This window comes from Pipistrellus hanaki (genome assembly GCF_964339955.1).
Source record: "Pipistrellus hanaki genome assembly, chromosome: 18".
In the NCBI taxonomy this organism is placed as follows: domain Eukaryota; kingdom Metazoa; phylum Chordata; class Mammalia; order Chiroptera; family Vespertilionidae; genus Pipistrellus; species Pipistrellus hanaki.
This window is the reverse complement of record NC_140520.1, coordinates 138,436-158,413: the sequence shown is the minus strand read 5'-3', so window position 1 is coordinate 158,413 and position 19,978 is coordinate 138,436. Positions and strand designations below refer to the sequence as shown.

Here is a 19,978-nt window from a genome sequence, read left to right as displayed (position 1 = left end):
AAACTACAGAGTCAGACAGTCAACGCCCAGCTGCATCCTAGAAGAGGGTGGGGAGTTATTTCTGGAATTTGTCCGACCTGGATGGAACTCTGAACCCACCGAGAAACGGGAAGACAGGAGAGTAGGCATGTCTGTGAGGACCTGGATAATGTAAACAGGCCCACGACTGGATGTTGGGCCCAGAGGGTCACCCTCCTCGCCTCTCCTCCCACAGCTTCCCCGGCCCAGGCCCCCTGGCCCGACCCCACTTGTGACCCGGACTCCAGGGCTACTATGGTCTTTGTAACCCAACACTGGTCCGGCTGCTCCAGGATCAGGGGAGACTCTCAGTGAATAGCTGGGCGATCCACTGATCTGGAGAGGGAGCACCTAATAGAACATGAGTCCTAAAACCGACAGTCAAGGGTGCTTCAGAGAGTTTCCGGCCCCAGCCGGAGATCCGTCTCCCAGTGGGCTCTCCAGAATCCATGATTCCTGACCAACAAGCCTGCGAAAGAGAATAGTGAGGTACTCCAACTCTGCACGTTGTGGTTGCTGCTTTTTCGAGCTCCGTCTTCATACAGCCCCTTTTCCTGGTGAATCGCGGCCGTTTTCTGGTTTCTTTGCCAGGGCTCCCGAGAGCAGAGCTGCTCTATCTGGACCCATCTTCCTCCTCTCTTCCCTCCCCCACCTCAACCCCAACCCCAACCCCACCCCCGTCACTGCCCTGATCCTAGCCAAACCCTCACCACTGAGGGGGATGGTGAGACTCATAGAGAACACAGTACTTTTTTGTCCACAGCTCAGAGAATGGGAAATAGGCTGAAAGTAGAATGTCACGTTTTTCTACAAAGCAAGAAAAACCTAAAGAATTGAACAAATGATCCACTTCAAGGAGGAAATGGGAAAGCAGCTAAGGCTCCGTAGCTCAGGGGTTAGAGCACTGGTCTCGTAAACCAGGGGTCGTGAGTTCGAATCTCACTGGAGCCTGTGACCTTTGATTTTTGTGGAGAGTGTTCCCTTGACGTTAATTCTCTGCTAACAAAAGCAGTAAATGCTAAAGCAACATTCTTTAAAACAATGCAACGAAGCTGCGGTGTCATCTGAACCCAATGATGCCTGACAACCCAACACACGCCCCGTTGTACCTCACTGTGAATTGGTACACTCAAGATGGTCACAGGTGACTAACTCCCACCCACCCACCAAACTCAGCCTGAGCAGCTTCCTCTACGGCACGCAACTCAGGGCTCTGGCTGTTCCCGGGGGTCTTCAGGGCTCTTTATGTGTCACAACCTCACTGACGCTGCTCTCTGCTCCAAACACACCCCCTCCCCCTCCTGGCGGTCCTTCTGGGAAGTCCTACTGCTCATTCGGAATTCAGCTCGTTTTTCACTTCATCTCTGGTCTAGGTAAGAATACTATTTGTTCACCGATATGTTTTAGCCGATATTGCATGATAACTAATAAAGAATCTTACTAAAATGACACTTCATAGTAGGAACCAAGCTTTTTTAATGACCGAATCACCACAAGCAGTCAGAATTCAAATATATGTGATGAATATGTTTGTTTGCTTTTAATGGGTGAATGCTCCTGTTACCGCAGCGCCGGCACAGACTGGCCCAACCCTGTCTTTTACAAAACAGTTGTTTTCCGAGGCGGAACCAAACTGCAAGCCGTGCAGCCAAAGGGTGTGCAGAGCAGCAAATAGTGCAAATTAACTCATGTTGATAAAAAGCTGCTAATTCCAGGGTCTTGTGTTTAGTGATGTTTAATAAAAAAAAAAAAAAAAAAAAAAAAAAGGAAAAGAAAAAGAAAAGCAACTCTGGATTTCCAGGTTCTCAGGTAGGGAGCTTGGCAGTCGCTTCTCCTCCCTGAACAATCATGAAGAAGCCGCACAGGCTGAAAACATCATCGACTCCGCTGAACCCACACGAGAGAGGCGGCCCCGGGGAAGCCCCGCCCCCCAGACGGAGACTGAGGGGAGCGCGGGAGTCCTGGGCTTCCTGGCCTGGACCCCAGGCTCGGGCAGGCCCTCCGCTCCGCTCCGCTCGCGCACAGAGGGAGCTGGGCCTTCACTCGGGGGCGCAGGCTCCTGTGTGCGGGCTGGTGGCGGCAGTGTCCCCAGGCCAGAGACAAGCAAGCAAGCCTGCGGACTCGGGGGGTCGGAAGGACTCGGGGGTCAAGAGGACTCGGGGGGAGGGGGGGGTCTGGAGGACTCCAGGCTCCGGAGGACTCGGGGGTCAAGAGGACTCGGGGGGAGGGAGGGGGGTCTGGAGGACTCCAGGCTCCGGAGGACTCGGGGGTCGGGAGGACTCGGGGATTCGGGAGGACTCGGGGCTCGCAGCGCGGCAGGGCATGGCGGCCTGGGGCCCGGGCGGCGCGCTCAGCCCCTCGCGCGGGATCCTCGGGAAACGCTGCTTCTCGGAGGCTCAGAGAAAGCATCTTCCCGGAGAGCTGACAAACGAATAGTATCCAAACGAGTTGTATGCGCAGGGCCGGCCGGGGAGGAGAAGGCTCCCGCGGAGCGAGCGGCTGCGTGTGCCTGCGGCTCCGTAGAGCACGCGAGGGGCGCGCGGGGAAAGCATGCTCCAGTGGCGCAATCGGTTAGCGCGCGGTACTTATACGGCGGTATACGTGCGGGTGATGCCGAGGTTGTGAGTTCGAGCCTCACCTGGAGCATGTTTTCTTCCCTCTGCGGTGTGAGGAACTCGTCTCATTCTTATGCGTTTTTCCTCTTCTCTCCAAAGAAAAAGCCAAAAAGCGGTTTTTCTATTTTCCATGGTGAGACCGCTGATAGTCACCGGCTTAAGGAAACCGGTGACTTTTGAAAACGCCCTGTCGTTTTCAAACGGGAAGAAATCAAGCCAGAGCTGGCCAATGGAAATGCCCCCCGCGAGCCAGCTCTTCCGTCAGCAGACCTCACAGCGGCTGGGCAGGTCAGCCTGCCTCCCTGGTTCCCGTTGTTTTCTTTAAACGACTCCTTGGCTCCTTGGGACATGAGCAAAGAAGCGGGAAACTGGACCCTGCTCTCTGGGGTCGCGAGGGGCCGAGCCACGCAGAAGCCGCCCCCAGGTGTCCTCGCTTTGAGGCCTCCAGGCTGCAGGGAGATTGAAATATGACTTTCTAGGCAATATTCCTAGAAGTCACTGGGAAGTCCCAGCCAGCTCCGGGCGCGCTCAGCAGCCAGCTTCCCATAAACCAGACTGGGAAACACCAGGCATGGTGGCTGGTGGGCATTTAGTCCTAATCTCATCAGAAAGAAGTAAATCGCCTTGTTTGGAGAACCCTGTGTGTCTGAAGTAATAAGTCTGTTGCTCTGTCTTCACGCTGTCCCTCAGGGTCTAACCCCGTCTCGTGTATTTCCCCCTCACTTTGTCCTCAGATTTCCTCTCCTCTAAGGAGGTACACATTCTTTATACTATTTACTTTGATTACCTTATCTCTGACTCTACTGGACAAAACGTTATGTTTTCAGGAGCGAGACAAAAAATAACCTTAATTGTTTTTGAGATGTGGCATCCCAAAGGGATCCTGAGATGAAAAAGATTATTTAAAAGTAATTGACAAGAAAGTTAGCACCAGGACGAGCCGAAATAGCTCAGTTGGGAGAGCGTTAGACTGAAGATCTAAAGGTCCCTGGTTCGATCCCGGGTTTCGGCAGAGTTATTTCTCCTTTTCGTGAGAGCTGATGCACATTCACAATTTAACTGTGTGAACAAGGAATACTGCTTAGAAAGTCATATCTCAATAGTATGGCTTGAAGGTGTAGAAAAAAAATTCCTTTGTTTTATTTAGAGCATAAACTTTTTAATGTTATCATTTCATTGAAAGACAAGGCTGCCACCTTGTGGCCGGTTAGCTCAGTAGGTTAGAGCGTGGTGCTAATAACGCCAAAGTCGCAGGCCCGACCCCCCCAGTTGTCTGTTTTATTCTCTCGCCCACGGAGTGGACATTCCAGTTTGAGCCAACAACCAAAGATTGTTAAGATTTGGAAGGTCAGACCTTCTCCCTTTAATGGAACATGAAAGCTATTATTATTTTTTTTTTATTTAAAAAGTAATGGAATAGCATTAGGAAAGGATTAATGAATAGAACTGAAGAAATAGAATGGAAACGAAGTGAGTGCATGCTAGAAAAGGGGAAATTAAGAGGTAGAAGAAATTTCAATAATCAACTGATCTTTGACAGAGGAGTGGAAGCAATTCAATAAAGAAATTATAGTTTACATACAGGCCTTACATATTGCAGTGTAATATGTAAGCCTCACCATGTACTTCAATAGTTTCATGCTTTGGTATTTCCCCAAATGAAATGAAAACATGTCCACTCAAAACCCTGCACCTGGATGTTTACAGAAGCTTTATTCATCATTGTCAAAATTTGAAATCAATCAAGATGTCTTTCAATAGGTGAATAAGTAAACTGTGGTACATCCAGATAAGAAAATATTATCTAGCACTAAAAAGAAATGAGTTAATCAAGCCATGAAAGAACATGGGAGAATCTTATATGCATATTCCTACGTGAAAGAAGCCCCTCTGAAAAGTACAACGATTTGACATTATGAAAAATGCAGAGACAGTAAAAAGGTCACTGATTGCCAGGGCTGGGGGCGGTGCATAGATGATGAATAGATGGAGCACAGGAGATTTTAGGGCAGTGACACCACTGTATGCTCTGTAGTGGCGGACACGTGGCATTATGTATTTGTCTAAATCCATAAACCGTGTGGCACAATGAACCCTGAGTGGGCTTTAGGTAGCAATAATGCACCAATATTGGTTCGTCCATTGTGAAAAATGTATCACACTACATGGAGAGCAGCGACAGGGTTTGGACAGGTTCGAGCCTCGGACTGATGAGAGGGCACAGTCCTCCCAGCACAATTACAGCCAAGGCTATAATGCAAGCTTGACCATACGGTCCGAACCTGTGGTCCCACGTGGCGATATGGGCTGCAGGAAGTGCAGCAAGTGCTGCCAAAACAATCCTTGATAGAGTTCAGGAGCATGTAATTGAGTAGATCGAAACCTGTGAGAACGTTGTAAACATTTGGACCGCGCCCCTTGCCTCGTGGAATCTGGCTATAAAATAAAGACTCAGCTTGCAGGCCATGTCATTGTCTCTCCATCAGAGAGCAGCGTCCCACCTAGCCCCAGCTTTATTCTTTTGTCTGTCTTCTTTAGTCCTTCACCGCCCCCTCTCAGGTTTGCCCCTGATGGTGCTGAGCATGGCACAACACTAATACAAGATATTAATAATAAGAGGTATTCTGAAGTGGGGGAAAGGAAGTGTATGGGAACTCTGTACTTTCTGCACAATGTTATGTAAATCTAAAAATACTAAAAAAATAAGTCTATTTCAAAAAGTAAGCAGTGTTTCTAAGGTGGGATGGCTTTAATGTATTTTTATTGATTTCAGAGAGGAAGGGGGAGAGAGAGAGAAAATCATTAAATTGTTGTCTCCTGCAGGCCCCCTACTGGGGATAGAGCTGGCAACCCAGGCGTGTGCCCTGACCAGGAACCCAACTGTGACCTCCTGATTCAGAGGTCGATGCTCAACCACTGAGCACACTGGCCAGGTGGAACCATTTTAAATTATGCATTGTAATAGGCTAATGAAAATATTTATCTCTTTCTCCTTTTTTGGGTGGACAGGTAGTCTTATGTTTCTCTCATTAGTTATGCACTATATGCAAAATTTGGAAGAGGTTCTGGATCCTGATCAACCAAAAGTAACCTGTAATCATCCTTACTTCATAAATTTATCCAGCTCTGCCTTATTTTTACCATCTGGTGAGTAATCGTTGGATTCTGTGAGGTTGAGGAGGGTGAGTTAACCTCCCAGAAAGTCAATAAAGCTTGCTTTCTTTCTTTTCTTTTCTTTTCTTTTCTTTCTTTTTCTTTTCTTTTCTTTTCTTTTCTTTTCTTTTCTTTTCTTTTCTTTCTTTCCTCTTTCTTCCTTCCTTTCTACTTCTTTTTAGGCTAATAGTCTCCTTTATTGTAGGTAGAAGTTACATCAACAGTGCACCCTGTTTGGTTTCTAGGCATGAATAGCTCTTATGCTTATCCATGACCTTTTGGTAAAATCTTTCTTGATTTCTCCCTGTATTTTAGTTTAACAATAGAAATCCTGGCAGTGGAATGGAGAGGCAATCTCTGCACTTAACATACCTTGGAGAAAGGATAGAATGCAGAGCATGGGAAAGATTTCCCCCCTTTTCTGACAATAGAATGTAGAAGGCAATGTGAGGACCGGTTACATAGTTGGTGACGTTCCATGCAAAACAAGTGTGGAGTCTCGTTAAAAATTATTAATGATTTTAAGGTGATGACAGCAGAGCATTAACCAGATCAGAGGCTCCTCTGAGAAGAGGAGGACCCTGTGCATGGCCAGGAAGTCAGCGTAAGCAGATTCTAGAGGGTGATCCCCCCACACGTCAGTCCCTGGGCCCTGTTTCACTCTGATAATTAGAGATTGTCCTCACTGGACTCATCAGGATAGTTTGTTTGTTTGTTTGCTTGTTTGTTTGTTTTTTGAGGGAGGCGAGGGGAAGGCTTCTGCCCTCGCAAATCCATGTATTTTGGAGCTGTTGGAGTTTTTAAATCTTAACTAAGCCCTAGGGATACCATGTCATCAGAAGAGGCAGAATGGAACCTGAAACCAAGCAGAAAGCGTGAATTCAATGAAGAGAACTTTCCAGTGTAACTGGAGACTCCTCAGCCACCCACACACACTCCAACAGTCACTTGTTCTGGAACAAACTGACTGCTTCCCTTCAATCTGCTCATTTACAGCCCAAGAGCACGGGTGTCAAATGGCAGAGAAAGGTGAAGAGGGGGAGCTGTGTGTAAAGAAGCCCACATGCAGCCTTTGGGTTGACTCCTAAATCATGCAGGCCCCTCTCCTCATGACCCCACAAACCTGCCCTCACTGGGCTGCCGCCCCGCGGGGTATTCCATGGTCACCAGCTTCTCCCTCATCTGTGCAGCTTCACTGGGGTTAAACGCCTTTCCCTTTGGTGTGTTGAGATGACACTTTTACTCCAGTGTTAGTGCAGCAAATGCTGCTGGTGGAATCGAGAAGCAATCTCTCTGCACTAACATACCTGGCACCTGGACATCTGTCACCAGCAGGACAAGAACCTCTTGGTTTGACTGCACACAAAACCCTTGCTGTGGGAAGAGACAGTGTGGGGACCCCAAGCAACACTGAGTGCCTGGCTGGTGACCAGTGCTTAAGACTCTAGCTTGTCCTCCCAAGACAATCCTCTCATCATCCCCACAACATAGGCAAAGCACAGCAAGTCTTTCTCGGCAAGTGGGCGGCTCTGAAAAGAGCCTTTGGGTTTGACAGGGGTCACGTCGCCTCACTTGGAGCTGGTGTACTTGGTGACGGCCTTGGTGCCCTCGGACACGGCGTGCTTGGCCAGCTCGCCGGGCAGCAGCAGGCGCACGGCCGTCTGGATCTCGCGGGACGTGATGGTGGAGCGCTTGTTGTAGTGCGCCAGGCGCGACGCCTCGCCCGCGATGCGCTCGAAGATGTCGTTGACGAACGAGTTCATGATGCCCATGGCCTTGGACGAGATGCCTGTGTCGGGGTGCACCTGCTTGAGCACCTTGTACACGTACACCGAGTAGCTCTCCTTGCGGCTGCGCTTGCGCTTCTTGCCGTCCTTCTTCTGCGCCTTGGTCACCGCCTTCTTGGAGCCCTTCTTCGGGGCGGGCGCCGACTTAGCGGGCTCGGGCATGGTCGGGAGGAGCCGCCGAAGAAGCTGGAGAGCCACTGGGAGGACGAGAGTGAGTGAGGCTGCGAAAGTCCTCTTTCCCGGCTCCTTAAAGGAGGCGGGAGTGAAGGCGTGTCCGACCGGGTGCGAGTCCCGGCACGTCACAGGGTGTCGTCCATTGAGAACCAGGGCATTTCAGACCCGGGACTCCATTGGCTCAGGGAAAGGCTGTGACCCGCCGCCAATGGCACAGACTCACTTTCGCGCCCCGGCGCGACTATAAAGGGGGCGGCTCCGGGCGCTTCAAGGCAGACCCAGGTCTGAGCAGAAGCTTTCTTTTTGCCGTCACCATGTCTGGACGCGGGAAGCAGGGCGGCAAGGCGCGCGCCAAGGCCAAGACGCGGTCCTCTCGGGCCGGCCTGCAGTTCCCCGTGGGCCGCGTGCACCGCCTGCTCCGCAAGGGCAACTACTCGGAGCGGGTCGGGGCCGGCGCGCCCGTGTACCTGGCGGCCGTGCTGGAGTACCTGACGGCCGAGATCCTGGAGCTGGCGGGCAACGCGGCCCGCGACAACAAGAAGACGCGCATCATCCCGCGCCACCTGCAGCTGGCCATCCGCAACGACGAGGAGCTCAACAAGCTGCTGGGCAAGGTGACCATCGCGCAGGGCGGCGTGCTGCCCAACATCCAGGCCGTGCTGCTGCCCAAGAAGACCGAGAGCCACCACAAGGCCAAGGGCAAGTGAGGAGCAAGTCGCAGCCTTCAGAACCAAAGGCTCTTTTCAGAGCCACCCACCTCCTCAGCGAAAGGGCTTGCACTTTCTCTTTGTTTAAACAGCTGCTGGAGAGTGGCTTTTACCGGGTTTCGTCAGTAGATGTCAGTAAACACCCCATGAGTGAAATTTAACCAAACATTAAAAAGATACATTAAGCCGAAAAGTTAGCAGCCAAGTAGAAACAAAAGGTGTTAGATTTCAGGTAATTAAGGCAATCAATGAAGCAATACCCCCAGGTTAAGTCAAGAAATACATTGTGTACAATGGGAATGGTTGGACAAAGTTGACTATTTAAGTGCAAATGTAGTTAATGACCTGCGGCAATAAAACTATCTTTCAGTCTGTTGGGTAGTTTTGCATCTTAACAGGATAATCACCTGTACGTGGGTCTGCAACTCCACTGGGCCTTAACTGTTTGCAAATAGGAAAACAATACTGGTTGTAGTCATGCACATTTCTTTATTTTTGTCTGGTCTTTCCTCTTTCATTAGCCCCATGTCCTTAGGCAGAACTTAATAACAGTCTTTAGCATTACTTTAAAAAGGCTCTTAGAAATCTTTGCATCATTTACAAATTTGAGTATTTTTCAAACTTCATTTTTCACAAGCCTCAAAAGTGTAAAACGTAGTGGAATGCTTTCTATGAGGAAGTGGGTGATAAATATATTAATGAAGTTGCCACAGAAAATAAAATCACTTCAATTAATGGTCTTGTTACATTTAGGAAAAGTATATGAAAACAGGAAATGCAAAATTCTCCAAGTTCGGTGGTGGGGGAAGGGATAGTTTAAGGTCAAACGTGGAAATCAAGCTATTTACGTTGAAATGCGTCTTCTTAAATTTGAATGAGGCAAAAACATGTCCCTTAGCCAATCACATCCAGCGCGCGCCTTTTCAAACGGAACATAGGAAAGGCAGGTTAAGCGCCAAAATTTACAATTCTTCTCAAGCGAACAACATATGTCATTGTTGCCGGGATGACGCCAAAATATAGTGGAAGAGACGGTATAAAGACGATAGTAACGAAAGACGGTAGAAAACAGTCTGCTGAAAGTGTGCTTGGGAAGAAAAAGTTAATTTTCGGTCTTAACCCACCGGAAGTCCCACCTATCCGGAAGGGATTGCCGTTCGCAGTAACTTAGTCTGAGACTTGATGGACAGATAACTGTTCCAATCAGAGCGGGTCTCGCCTTATATAAACTGGTTGAGCTCCAGCTTCCTCACTCCTCTCTAGGTTAAGGGCTCCTCATTCCCAATGGCTCGTACGAAGCAGACGGCGCGCAAGTCCACGGGCGGGAAGGCGCCCCGCAAGCAGCTGGCCACCAAGGCGGCCCGCAAGAGCGCGCCGGCCACGGGCGGCGTGAAGAAGCCGCACCGCTACCGGCCCGGCACCGTGGCGCTGCGCGAGATCCGGCGCTACCAGAAGTCCACGGAGCTGCTGATCCGCAAGCTTCCGTTCCAGCGCCTGGTGCGCGAGATCGCGCAGGACTTCAAGACCGACCTGCGCTTCCAGAGCTCGGCCGTCATGGCGCTGCAGGAGGCGTGCGAGGCCTACCTGGTGGGGCTGTTCGAGGACACCAACCTGTGCGCCATCCACGCCAAGCGCGTCACCATCATGCCCAAGGACATCCAGCTCGCGCGCCGCATCCGCGGGGAGCGGGCCTGAGCTCCGTCCTTCGCACCAACACGGAAACCCAAAGGCTCTTTTCAGAGCCACTTCCCTCCTCCCTGGCAGGGGCTGCTGCACTCCTACTGGCGGGTTAATAACGCAGACCTCAGCGCAGTATGGAGGGAAATGGGGACGGGTCCCTGGCCTTCCCTCCAGAACTTTGGGTATCTATCCCTTTCTTCAATCAATGGAGTGTAAAGATTGGAAAGGCCTCACTGAGTTCAGTGTTTACATTATGGTTGCTATTTAGGAAAACTTAAGTTGTTTAAGGAACTGGCTTGGGACACTAGCAGTTTCAAAGGCAACAATGTATCTGCAAAGATAGTCTCCGCTTGGACCCTTGTTATCCACGTGGAAAGAGGTAAAGGGAAGGAATCTGTCCACAGGAAAGATTCAGCCCATCCTGTAACAAGGGGTTCAGGGCGTAGATAATTGGCACCTTCCTTACCCACTTCTGACATTCACATATGCTAATTATGTTTTGTAGTTGAACCTGAAAATTGGTCTCAGGGTTCTAGTTTTTCTTTCAAACGCCCTCAACTATTGTTGGGGATAAACCCCATGCAAGTTCCTTTAAACAGATCTGGGAAGCAAAGGAGAACATGGGAATTCAGCCTCCAGTGGCTGTAGGAAAACAAAGTAAATTAGGGTTATTGTTTCTCACTTGTCTAAATGGCCTAAAAAAGGCTTTATAGGAATGACAGTACTGTGTTATAAACTTCGAATGTAATGGTTTATTACTCACTTTGAAGGAAAAAGTCATTTTTTAAATGGAGACAGCTGACTGGCTAGCAATTGTATAAATATTTTTTAAATGTCACTTGTAATTAGATAATGCAAAATAAAACAATGCATAACACCCAGCAGATTATCAAAATCAGAAGTTAATTTTGCCAAGCTTGAGAGGTGGAGAAGCTTGCTTTTATGTGGTGGTTTACAGATGGTGGTCTTACCTACGCAGACATTTACAGAACCAATTTAGTAAAATTGGATGTGCGCGGGCCTGTGCCCCAAGGAAATTCTCCTACAGAGTCATTAGAATATTCGTCAGAATGTTATTTTTGATAGCAAATAAGGCATAGATAACTTAAGGCAATGAATAAATAAAATGCTCTTTTAAGGTCAAGAAACAAGTACAATAGACATATACAATAGACATATACAATACTTTCAACAATAAATATTTATTAAAAAAAAGAAAGGTGGGAACGTTCCTGGGCAAGTGGAATGGGGAAACTGAGACGAGATAATTAAGCAAGATGAGATAATTAAACAATTTAAACAATTCACCGACAGCTAGTGGATTGACAGACTATCTTCCCTAGCTAAGGACACTTGAGAACAAATTGTTTCTCTCTCTCCTCCCTAACGGGAGAATAAGAAAGCTTAAATTCCTCTGATCAGGAAGATAGAGAACAGATCTCTCTCTCTCTCTCTCTCTCTCTCTCTCTCTCTCTCTCTCTCTCTCTCTCTCTCTCTCTCCAGTAAGCTAAAAGCAGCCCCACCTTGGCTCACTTCTTTCTTATAACGTTTTTATGGAGTCAAAGCAGACTACCACCTTGCCTCTTCCCTGCTGCTTCTACAGGCCCTTCCTTTGTTTTATTGTGCCCAGCTTTAATAAAGGTACTCAAAAAGAAGGAGGAGAGGAGAAGGAGGAGGAGGAGCAGAGAAAAAAGTAAATGGCAAAAACATGACCTGAACCCCAGGCTCAGTTAATCTTGCTACTGTTATTCAGTTCACACCTGGACACCTGTGCTATGATCTCGAACCGTTTTCTAGCTTTACGTCCAAATTACCTGTAGTAAACACCAAAACCAAAGGTAGTAAATGTGAGTACTTTATACACATGATTTGCAAAACACCAGCTGCTCAGTTCGTTCAGGCTGCTATGCCAGAATTCCACAGACTCTGTGGCTTAAAAACAGCAGAAATTTAATCCTCATGGTTCTGGAAGCTGACAAGGCCAAGAACAAGGCTCTGACAGACTTACTGTCTGGTGAGAGCCCTCTTCCTAGTCCAGGGACAGCCATCTTCTCAAGATGTCCTCATGAGTTGGAAGAGGTGATGGATGGCAGGGTTCTCTGATAGGGGCTCTACCCTAGTCAAGAGGGCTCTGAGTTTATGGCCTAAGCAACTCCAAAAGGCCCACCTGCAAACATCATCACATTAGGGATTAGGTTTCAACCTAGGAGTTTTGATGAGACACCAACTTTGTCTAGAGCAGAGTGTGATTTCAATGGACAGAAGCTTAGACACTGGGTTCTCCACCACGTCCCTATTCTAAAGCCAGGGAGGTAAGACAGCAAGGAGCCCTATACCAGGACTCTCCCCTTCACCCTAATTCTTGTCCTATCAATATTCAACCCAGAAGATATTAGTAAGGGGAGGTGCATGAAAGAAAATCAGAGCTTCTTCGAGGTATTATTTGATATATTTCTGTCATGAAAACCAGCAAAATTAACAGAAGCTTAAGAGAAAACATGAAGACCATCAGTTGTCATATGTACAAAATTGCACAAACATGGTAGGGTTTTAGGCAAAATAAGGCACAAAAAGCTTTATAAATTGGAGGATACTTCTGGGTCCTGAGAGAGTTTCAGGAGAAAGTAAGGGGTACCTCTGGAAGTCAGTTTTAAAGCATAAGCAGATAAGAACACAGTACAGTGAACCTCAGGAAAGGGTGTGGTAAGATGAGGGGAGAATGAGGCCTAAAGTTTGGGACACAATAGAATTTGGGTCTCCAAGTTCATTTAATTGATATTTTAGCACATGGAGGCAGCAGAAGTTCAAGGAAGTTTAAGGATGAGAACAGAGATTGTGATGGCTCTAAGATGTGAGCAAGAAGGGATGCTCCGAGACCGGTTTGGCTCAATGGATAGAGCGTCGGCTTGGGGATGATATTTTAGCACATGGAGGCAGCAGAAGTTCAAGGAAGTTTAAGGATGAGAACAGAGATTGTGATGGCTCTAAGGTGTGAGCAAGAAGGGATGCTCCGAGACCGGTTTGGCTCAATGGATAGAGCGTCGGCTTGGGGACTGAAAGGTCCCGGGTTCGATTCCGGTCAAGGGCATGTACCTTGGTTGCGGGCATATCCCCAGTAGGGGGTGTGCAAGAGGCAGCTGATCGATGACTCTCTCTCATCGATGTTTCTAACTCTCTATCTCTCTCTCCCTTCCTCTCTGTACAAAATCAATAAATAAGTACTTAAGATTCTGACCTGGATGGAGACACTGTAGAATGAGAGAGAGACCTGAGGGCACAAGTTCATGGAGTTGAAAACCCTCCAAAGGGCTTATGAATGAGTATGTGTTTTCAGGATAGAATAAATGAGAATTAAAATAGGAACTAATCACTAGTAATAATCTTGAGGAACTAATCACTAGTAATAATGTTGAGTACAGAGCAAGAGAAAAGTAAAAGAGACACAGCACAACCTATCAGCCAATTCCAATAACCATATTGAAAAAGATCAACTCCACTTGTCACAAACATTACAAAATGGTCCATTAGAGACATGCAGACCAGGAAGTAACCCTCAGCACTGCTAAAGACAGTACGGCCCAGGTGTTTAACGGATTAAAGGGGAAAGTAAAAGTTTGCCAAACTTCTCTTGGAAAAGAATGTTGATAGGTCCTTCCTTCCTCCAATTGATGGACAGACACAAACCCAACATGTGGCCAGACATACCTGAGCACTGAACCACCAATCAGATTCTGCCAAATATCCTAAGCCCCCGATTCCTAAGTCCCTAGATCCCTAATCACCAATCAGCGTGCGCTGAGTACCCTAAGTCCTGTCCCCCTATCTTCCCCTTAAAAGTAGACTCCCGGGTGCCTTCCAGCCTCTTTCTCTCTGGAAGCAGTCAGTGGAGGTACCTCTCTCTCCAATAAAAGCCTGTCTCCTGGCATCCCAGTCTCAGTTACCTTCTTTAATTAATCTATCAAATGTTTCCTACTGTGTGAGAGAAAAATTATTTATCACGGTTATTCAACAATAATTTATTGGGTAACACATGTCAATCAGTCTTATTATTTACTGAGAAAGACAAAAGAAAAGCATTGAGTCATACTTTATTTAAATAAATGAAATCCTTAAACTTTTTTTAAGTTAAGAAATCTGCAGAGCCTGTCTCGGTGTCTCTTCCACGAAGGTGGAAGAAGAGGGTTAACAAGTCTCTAATTTAACAGAGAGAAGTACACCTTTGAGAAGCATAGATGTGAATGTTATTATCATTTCCTGGGCAAAGCACTGTTGTTAAGTTACAAAGCACCGCAGTTAAGTTACAGACCTTTCAGAGTGTACTACCTGCACCAGATAGAGGAACACTGGTAAATTTCCTCAGTGTTTCCAGAAACAACAAACAGGAGTCCTCTTGCATCCTCCGGAATGTGTTTCTAGAGCCCGCAGGGCCTGCTAATTGACTCTCCAAAGAATAAAGCAGATCTTCCTCAAACAACTTTAGACAATGGAAGTGTTTCGAGATGAAGTCGCCCCCACCCCACCCCCACAGGATAGTAGCGTGGGACTGGATGTGTAGCAGGTGAGGCAAAGGATAGAGAGCCAAGGGGAGCAGTCAGGAGCCCACCTGGAAGTTTCCTGTTCTTGGGGCCATTCCTGTCTCAGCCACTAATTTAGTGATGATTCTATAGAAAGCACTTTGCACATAAGGCTTCCCCGTGGCCCAGAGGACGGCCCTCACCTCTCTGGAGATGGGCCACTCAGATCCAGCAGTCACAGTCACTAGGGCTGTGCATGCTGAGGTGGCAGATAATAAAACCAAAATAGACAAACCAACTCCCCACCCTCAAAAAACAACAGCAAAGCACGACCCAGACAAAGGCATGGCTGTCCGGGAGTGGGCAAACATAGAACTGTAGAAGAGAAGTTGGACTGAGGAGTTTTTTGCACTTTAAAAAAATATATTTTTATTGATTTCAAAGAGGAAGGAAGAGGGAGAGAGAGAAACATTCATGATGAGAGAGAATCATTTATCTGCTGCCTCTTGAAAGCCCCCTCACTGGGGATTGAGTCCACAATCTGGGCATGTGCCCTTGATCAGAATCAAACTTGAGACCTTTCAGTTTGCAGGCTGATGCTCTATCCACTGAGCCCAAACCGGCCAGGGCAAGAAGTTTTTAATTAGGCTTTAAGACATTTATCTTTGAAGAACTTGTATTTCTCTATCTGACTTATTTCACTTAACATAATACCCTCTAGGTCCATTCACCTTGTCATAAATGACAAGCTTGCATTCCTTTTTATGGATCAGTGATTAAATATATATATTACACTCCTCTATTGATGGACACTTATGTTGGTTCAGTAACTTGGCTATTGTGAATAGTGCTGTGACAAACATAAAGGATGCATATAACGTTTCGAATTATTTTTTAAATTTTTGTATAAATACTCAGAAGTGGGATTGCTGGGTCATATGGTGGTTCTATTTTAAATTTTTTGAGGAACCTCCATACCTTTTTCCATAGTGGCTGCATCAATTCGCAATCCCACTACTAACAGTGCACAGGGGCCCACTTTTCCCAAGTTTGCTCCTTGGCAATTTACTGATGATTTCCACTCTGGCAGATGTGCTTTTAATTTCTTTCTGATAGTGTTATTGGTGTATAAACATGAAACTTATTTCTGAATCCTAACTCTATTCTGATGCATTACTGAATTCATTTATTAGTTCTAAAAGTTTTTTTTTATGGAAACATTAGGAGTCTCTAGTATCATGCCATGTGGGAATCATGAATTTAACTTCTTACTTTCCCATGTGGGTGCCCTTTACCCTTTATTTATTTTTCTTGTTTGATATACTACGTTGAATAAAAAAAAATGGTAAAATGGACCTCCTTGCCTTGTTACTGGTATTAAAGAAAAAGCTTTCAGCTTTCTATCCTTGCACATGATGTAAGCTGTGGGGTTTTCTAAACCAAGAGGTTTGATAAAGAACCGCCCTTTTCGTTTTCCGGAAAAAGAGCGTGGGGCGTGGCGGGGGTGAGTAGGCTCCCACACAGGTCCGCAGAAGGACTATATAAACACAGCTGGCGAGTCCGTATTCTCACTAACTGCAGCCATGTCTGGACGCGGCAAGGGCGGGAAGGGCCTGGGCAAGGGCGGCGCCAAGCGCCACCGCAAGGTGCTGCGCGACAACATCCAGGGCATCACCAAGCCCGCCATCCGCCGCCTGGCGCGGCGCGGCGGCGTCAAGCGCATCTCCGGGCTCATCTACGAGGAGACGCGCGGGGTGCTCAAGGTGTTCCTGGAGAACGTGATCCGCGACGCCGTCACCTACACGGAGCACGCCAAGCGCAAGACGGTCACGGCCATGGACGTGGTGTACGCGCTCAAGCGCCAGGGCCGCACCCTCTACGGCTTCGGCGGCTGAGCCTCCTGCCTGCTGGCTCCTGCACAGAACTAAAGGCCCTTCTCAGGGCCACCCACGCCCTCTCGGAGGAGCTGAGCGCTGTCCTGCTTCTGGGAAAACGGGCTGGAGGAGCCAGGTTCATCCTCGGGGTCCCACCCAGGGCCAGGTTAAGGTTTGTGGAATCACCCGGTTCCCAGGGCGCCAGGAAAGAGTTAAGGGTTCAGCCACAGGCTCTGCCGACCAGCCCATAAATCTCACCTGCGGGGTGGGGGTGTCCTGATACCCATGGAAACTGCATTAAAGCTGCACATTTTCACCAGAAGTGCGGCCTGTTCGCTCCTCACCTGCTTTCCTCGGGCGTCAGAGAAGTGGGAAGGTAAAGCCCTTCCGTCTCCCCGACTGTTTGGCTCCGTGCCTAACTGCCTTAGGGAGGTTCAGTCTCAAATCCGGCCCCTCCCTGCGCCCCAGGCTAAACTGTTAGTATTGCCATTAGCTTCTGGTCAGGGCATTAACCAGTATCCGCATTCTTTTTTTTAAATGTGGATTGACCGTTTACCGGTTAATGCGGATTTTGTAATAAAAGAAAACACGATAATTCCAAGAGAAACATCAAAAGTGCTTTGTTTAAAGTGATGTCCATCGCCAGCTACACATTTCCCCCATCTTTCAGGCAATTTGTGGATACCGTTCCAATAGAACTCGTTATGAGGCAGACCATCCAGAGATCCAATTTTTCACTTTTTCTTACGTTTTTAAGTGCTGCTCAGAAAGCACGTGTGCCATCGATCAGAACAAGTGGTCATCTAAAGGAGCAATACAACAACATAGCATACATATCAAGTCACATGTATGTCAACATGTGTAACGCTATGGGGGGAAAAAAGCATTAACCGGTACACCCAGTAAAACCCTTTATTCCTCAGAGCATCTCCCTCAGATTAGATTAGCGGGGATTTGGGAGTTCGCTGGAATGTAGATGGTGTAACTTGCCCCAGTTTAAGGGCCCCTGGTTACCCCCTGCCCATCCCAGGGCAGCGCAGGCTTCAAGGTCTCAAGCCCACATCGCGGGTCCTGACACCTCAGGGAAAGCTAGTGTACCGGTCGGTAGTGTCACCTTTTACAGAAAAGCTGGCCGCCCTGTGTCCACACGCGCTTGGAGCGACTACTAAACCCGTTTAGGTTTGAGACGAGGCAACACAGTGACGAGAAGCTGAAACCACAAGTCCTCCGTTTAAAGGACTTCCCTCTCATGCTCCGTTTCCTTAAGAATCCTGTTAGAACATCTCTTATTTAAACCAGAGCGAGGAGCTTTCAGATTCTCAAGATAACCTTTTCTTATGAATTTTTAATGCATCCTAGAGGCTTCTTAAAGGTCACTAAGACATTTTCTTTCTACATCATCACAGACCTCGAACAGGCGGGAAATAGTTTCCTAAACTAAGAGCTAAATCCGCGGGGGAGGCCATGGGAGGAGCGCGTACCGCCCAATCAGAGCGCGGGAGTCGCTATAAATACAGGCCAGTTGGCTCCCCGTTCACTGACTACAAAGCTCTCAGCATGGCTCGCACGAAGCAGACGGCGCGCAAGTCCACAGGCGGGAAGGCGCCCCGCAAGCAGCTGGCCACCAAGGCGGCCCGCAAGAGCGCGCCGGCCACGGGCGGCGTGAAGAAGCCGCACCGCTACCGGCCCGGCACCGTGGCGCTGCGCGAGATCCGGCGCTACCAGAAGTCCACGGAGCTGCTGATCCGCAAGCTTCCGTTCCAGCGCCTGGTGCGCGAGATCGCGCAGGACTTCAAGACCGACCTGCGCTTCCAGAGCTCGGCCGTCATGGCGCTGCAGGAGGCGTGCGAGGCCTACCTGGTGGGGCTGTTCGAGGACACCAACCTGTGCGCCATCCACGCCAAGCGCGTCACCATCATGCCCAAGGACATCCAGCTCGCGCGCCGCATCCGCGGGGAGCGGGCCTAATTGTGGCCCTATTCGCACCCCCAAAGGCTCTTTTCAGAGCCCCTCAACTGTCTGTAAAGAGCTGTTGCTTCTAAAGACTCCTAGACAGCCCTGTGGGGTAGTTCAGTGTGGGCAAGGAATTTTGGGCACATTCCCCATTTTGCACGCTTAATGCACACGAGTGATAGTCTGGCTTCCGGCAGCTGCCTGTGCCCCATAAACCTAACCAAGGTTGCTGGCGGATTCTTGCTCCGTTGGGTCTTAAGTATTACCTTTGATGTTGAAAATGTTGCTGGTTTTAATTTCAATGTAATGTTTTCCTTGGTGTCTGCAAGCTGTCCTTTGTAAGATTAGTTCCAAAACGTTCCAATAGAACATTGTTTTCCAAACCTTGTTTTAAGGATTTCCTTGCCCATTTTTTTTTTTAGTAGTGTCGGGTTAGGGATTATATGTGCACTTGTAATTTTATGGGTTCTTTTTAATAGAACGAGATTTCCAGTCTTTTAAAATCTCACGTGTGCTCCAGATGTGTCTCTTTTCCTCATTTTGCTGCTTACTTACCTTATGGGAGTAACATCTTCGCCCCAGGAGGCAGTGGTCTATATGGAAGCACTTCTCCAGTGTTTTTAGTCAGGGCAGCCATGGGGGCCTTCCCTTCCTGTTTCTGGATTTGGATTTGCCCTTCCAGAGTGCCTTACATTCCAGCTATCCGCTCCCTGGGAAGCTTTTGGAAGGATCTCTGAATGGATTGAGCACCCATTCTGTCCTGGTGCCGAAGCCTCTTCCTGCAGAGGAGCTTGGAGCTAGAAGCTACCAGGCATAGGACAACTTGGTGCTGCCTGTTCTGAGCTTTAGAGATTGTCCTCTCCCCACACCTCGGATTTCCCATCGCAATGGAACTAGGTGGTCCATGTTCAAACCTCAGAGCCCCCAATTAGTAAATGTACAACCTTTGACAAGTTACCATCCCCCCTCCCCCCATCTGTCTCTCTCTCAGCCTGTATAGTTATAAAATGAGGCAAATGAATTAAAATCTGTAGGGCATCCTTAGATTAGCTCCTGGCACTTAGTAAATGCTCATTGTACATTAGCTGTTGTTACTATACCTCTACCCTGCCCTTAAAGCATAGAGGCTTTCACACACACACACACACACACACACACACACCCTGGCCACAGATCCTTTATAGTTTTGTGATAGAAACAGTTAAAAGTGCTTGGCTAGAACATTTTCTTGTTAATTTTTTTTTTTATTTTTTTTTTATTCCTTGTCTGTAAGAGGCAGGCTTGTATCCCATGATCCATGAATATTCGGATGAGTTCAAAACACAGCAAAAGGGCCAGATCATAAATACTTTAGGTTTTGGTGCCCAAATGTGGCCTCTGTCACATATTTTCTTTCTAATATAAAAATCCAAGCACCACTTTTAACTTAAGGGCCTTACAGAAACAAGGTACTGTCCACATATGGCCCGTGGCCATATGGTTCCACTTCCATGGGCTGAAAGA

The 19,978-nt window shown here is 47.9% G+C and overlaps 5 protein-coding genes across 6 annotated transcripts; 4 read left to right on the top strand and 1 right to left on the bottom strand.

Annotated features, from left to right (window-relative positions):
• Positions 1-5,962: 5,962 nt before the first annotated feature.
• On the bottom strand, positions 5,963-7,872 carry LOC311612561 (histone H2B type 1-C/E/F/G/I). 2 transcript variants are annotated; one of them, XM_084865587.1, is made up of 2 exons: positions 6,910-7,872; positions 5,963-6,642 (listed from the first exon to the last, which is right to left on the bottom strand). In XM_084865587.1, the coding sequence occupies exon 1, from the start codon at positions 7,733-7,735 to the stop codon at positions 7,355-7,357; it is 381 nt and encodes a 126-aa protein (XP_084721713.1). In that variant the 5' UTR covers positions 7,736-7,872; the 3' UTR covers positions 5,963-6,642; positions 6,910-7,354. The 2 variants fall into 2 exon arrangements, with proteins under 2 accessions (XP_084721713.1, XP_084721714.1); XM_084865588.1 differs by having other exon boundaries at positions 6,612-6,642; positions 7,094-7,872.
• A 102-nt stretch (positions 7,873-7,974) lies between these two features.
• LOC311612560 (histone H2A type 1-D) lies at positions 7,975-8,852 on the top strand. Its single transcript, XM_084865586.1, has one exon. It carries the CDS (start codon positions 8,062-8,064, stop codon positions 8,452-8,454), a length of 393 nt encoding a protein of 130 aa, XP_084721712.1. The 5' UTR covers positions 7,975-8,061; the 3' UTR covers positions 8,455-8,852.
• Positions 8,853-9,127: 275 nt separating this feature from the next.
• Positions 9,128-10,889, top strand: LOC311612559 (histone H3.1). The gene has a single exon (XM_084865585.1). The coding sequence runs from the start codon at positions 9,739-9,741 to the stop codon at positions 10,147-10,149; it is 411 nt and encodes a 136-aa protein (XP_084721711.1). The 5' UTR covers positions 9,128-9,738; the 3' UTR covers positions 10,150-10,889.
• Positions 10,890-16,231: 5,342 nt separating this feature from the next.
• Positions 16,232-16,603, top strand: LOC311612380 (histone H4; the record flags this gene model as incomplete). Its single annotated transcript, XM_084865268.1, has 1 exon — positions 16,232-16,603. The coding sequence occupies one exon, from the start codon at positions 16,232-16,234 to the stop codon at positions 16,541-16,543; it is 312 nt and encodes a 103-aa protein (XP_084721394.1). The 3' UTR covers positions 16,544-16,603.
• Positions 16,604-16,697: 94 nt separating this feature from the next.
• On the top strand, positions 16,698-19,419 carry LOC311612379 (histone H3.1-like). Its single transcript, XM_084865267.1, has one exon. It carries the CDS (start codon positions 17,987-17,989, stop codon positions 18,488-18,490), a length of 504 nt encoding a protein of 167 aa, XP_084721393.1. The 5' UTR covers positions 16,698-17,986; the 3' UTR covers positions 18,491-19,419.
• The last annotated feature ends 559 nt before the right edge of the window (positions 19,420-19,978 follow it).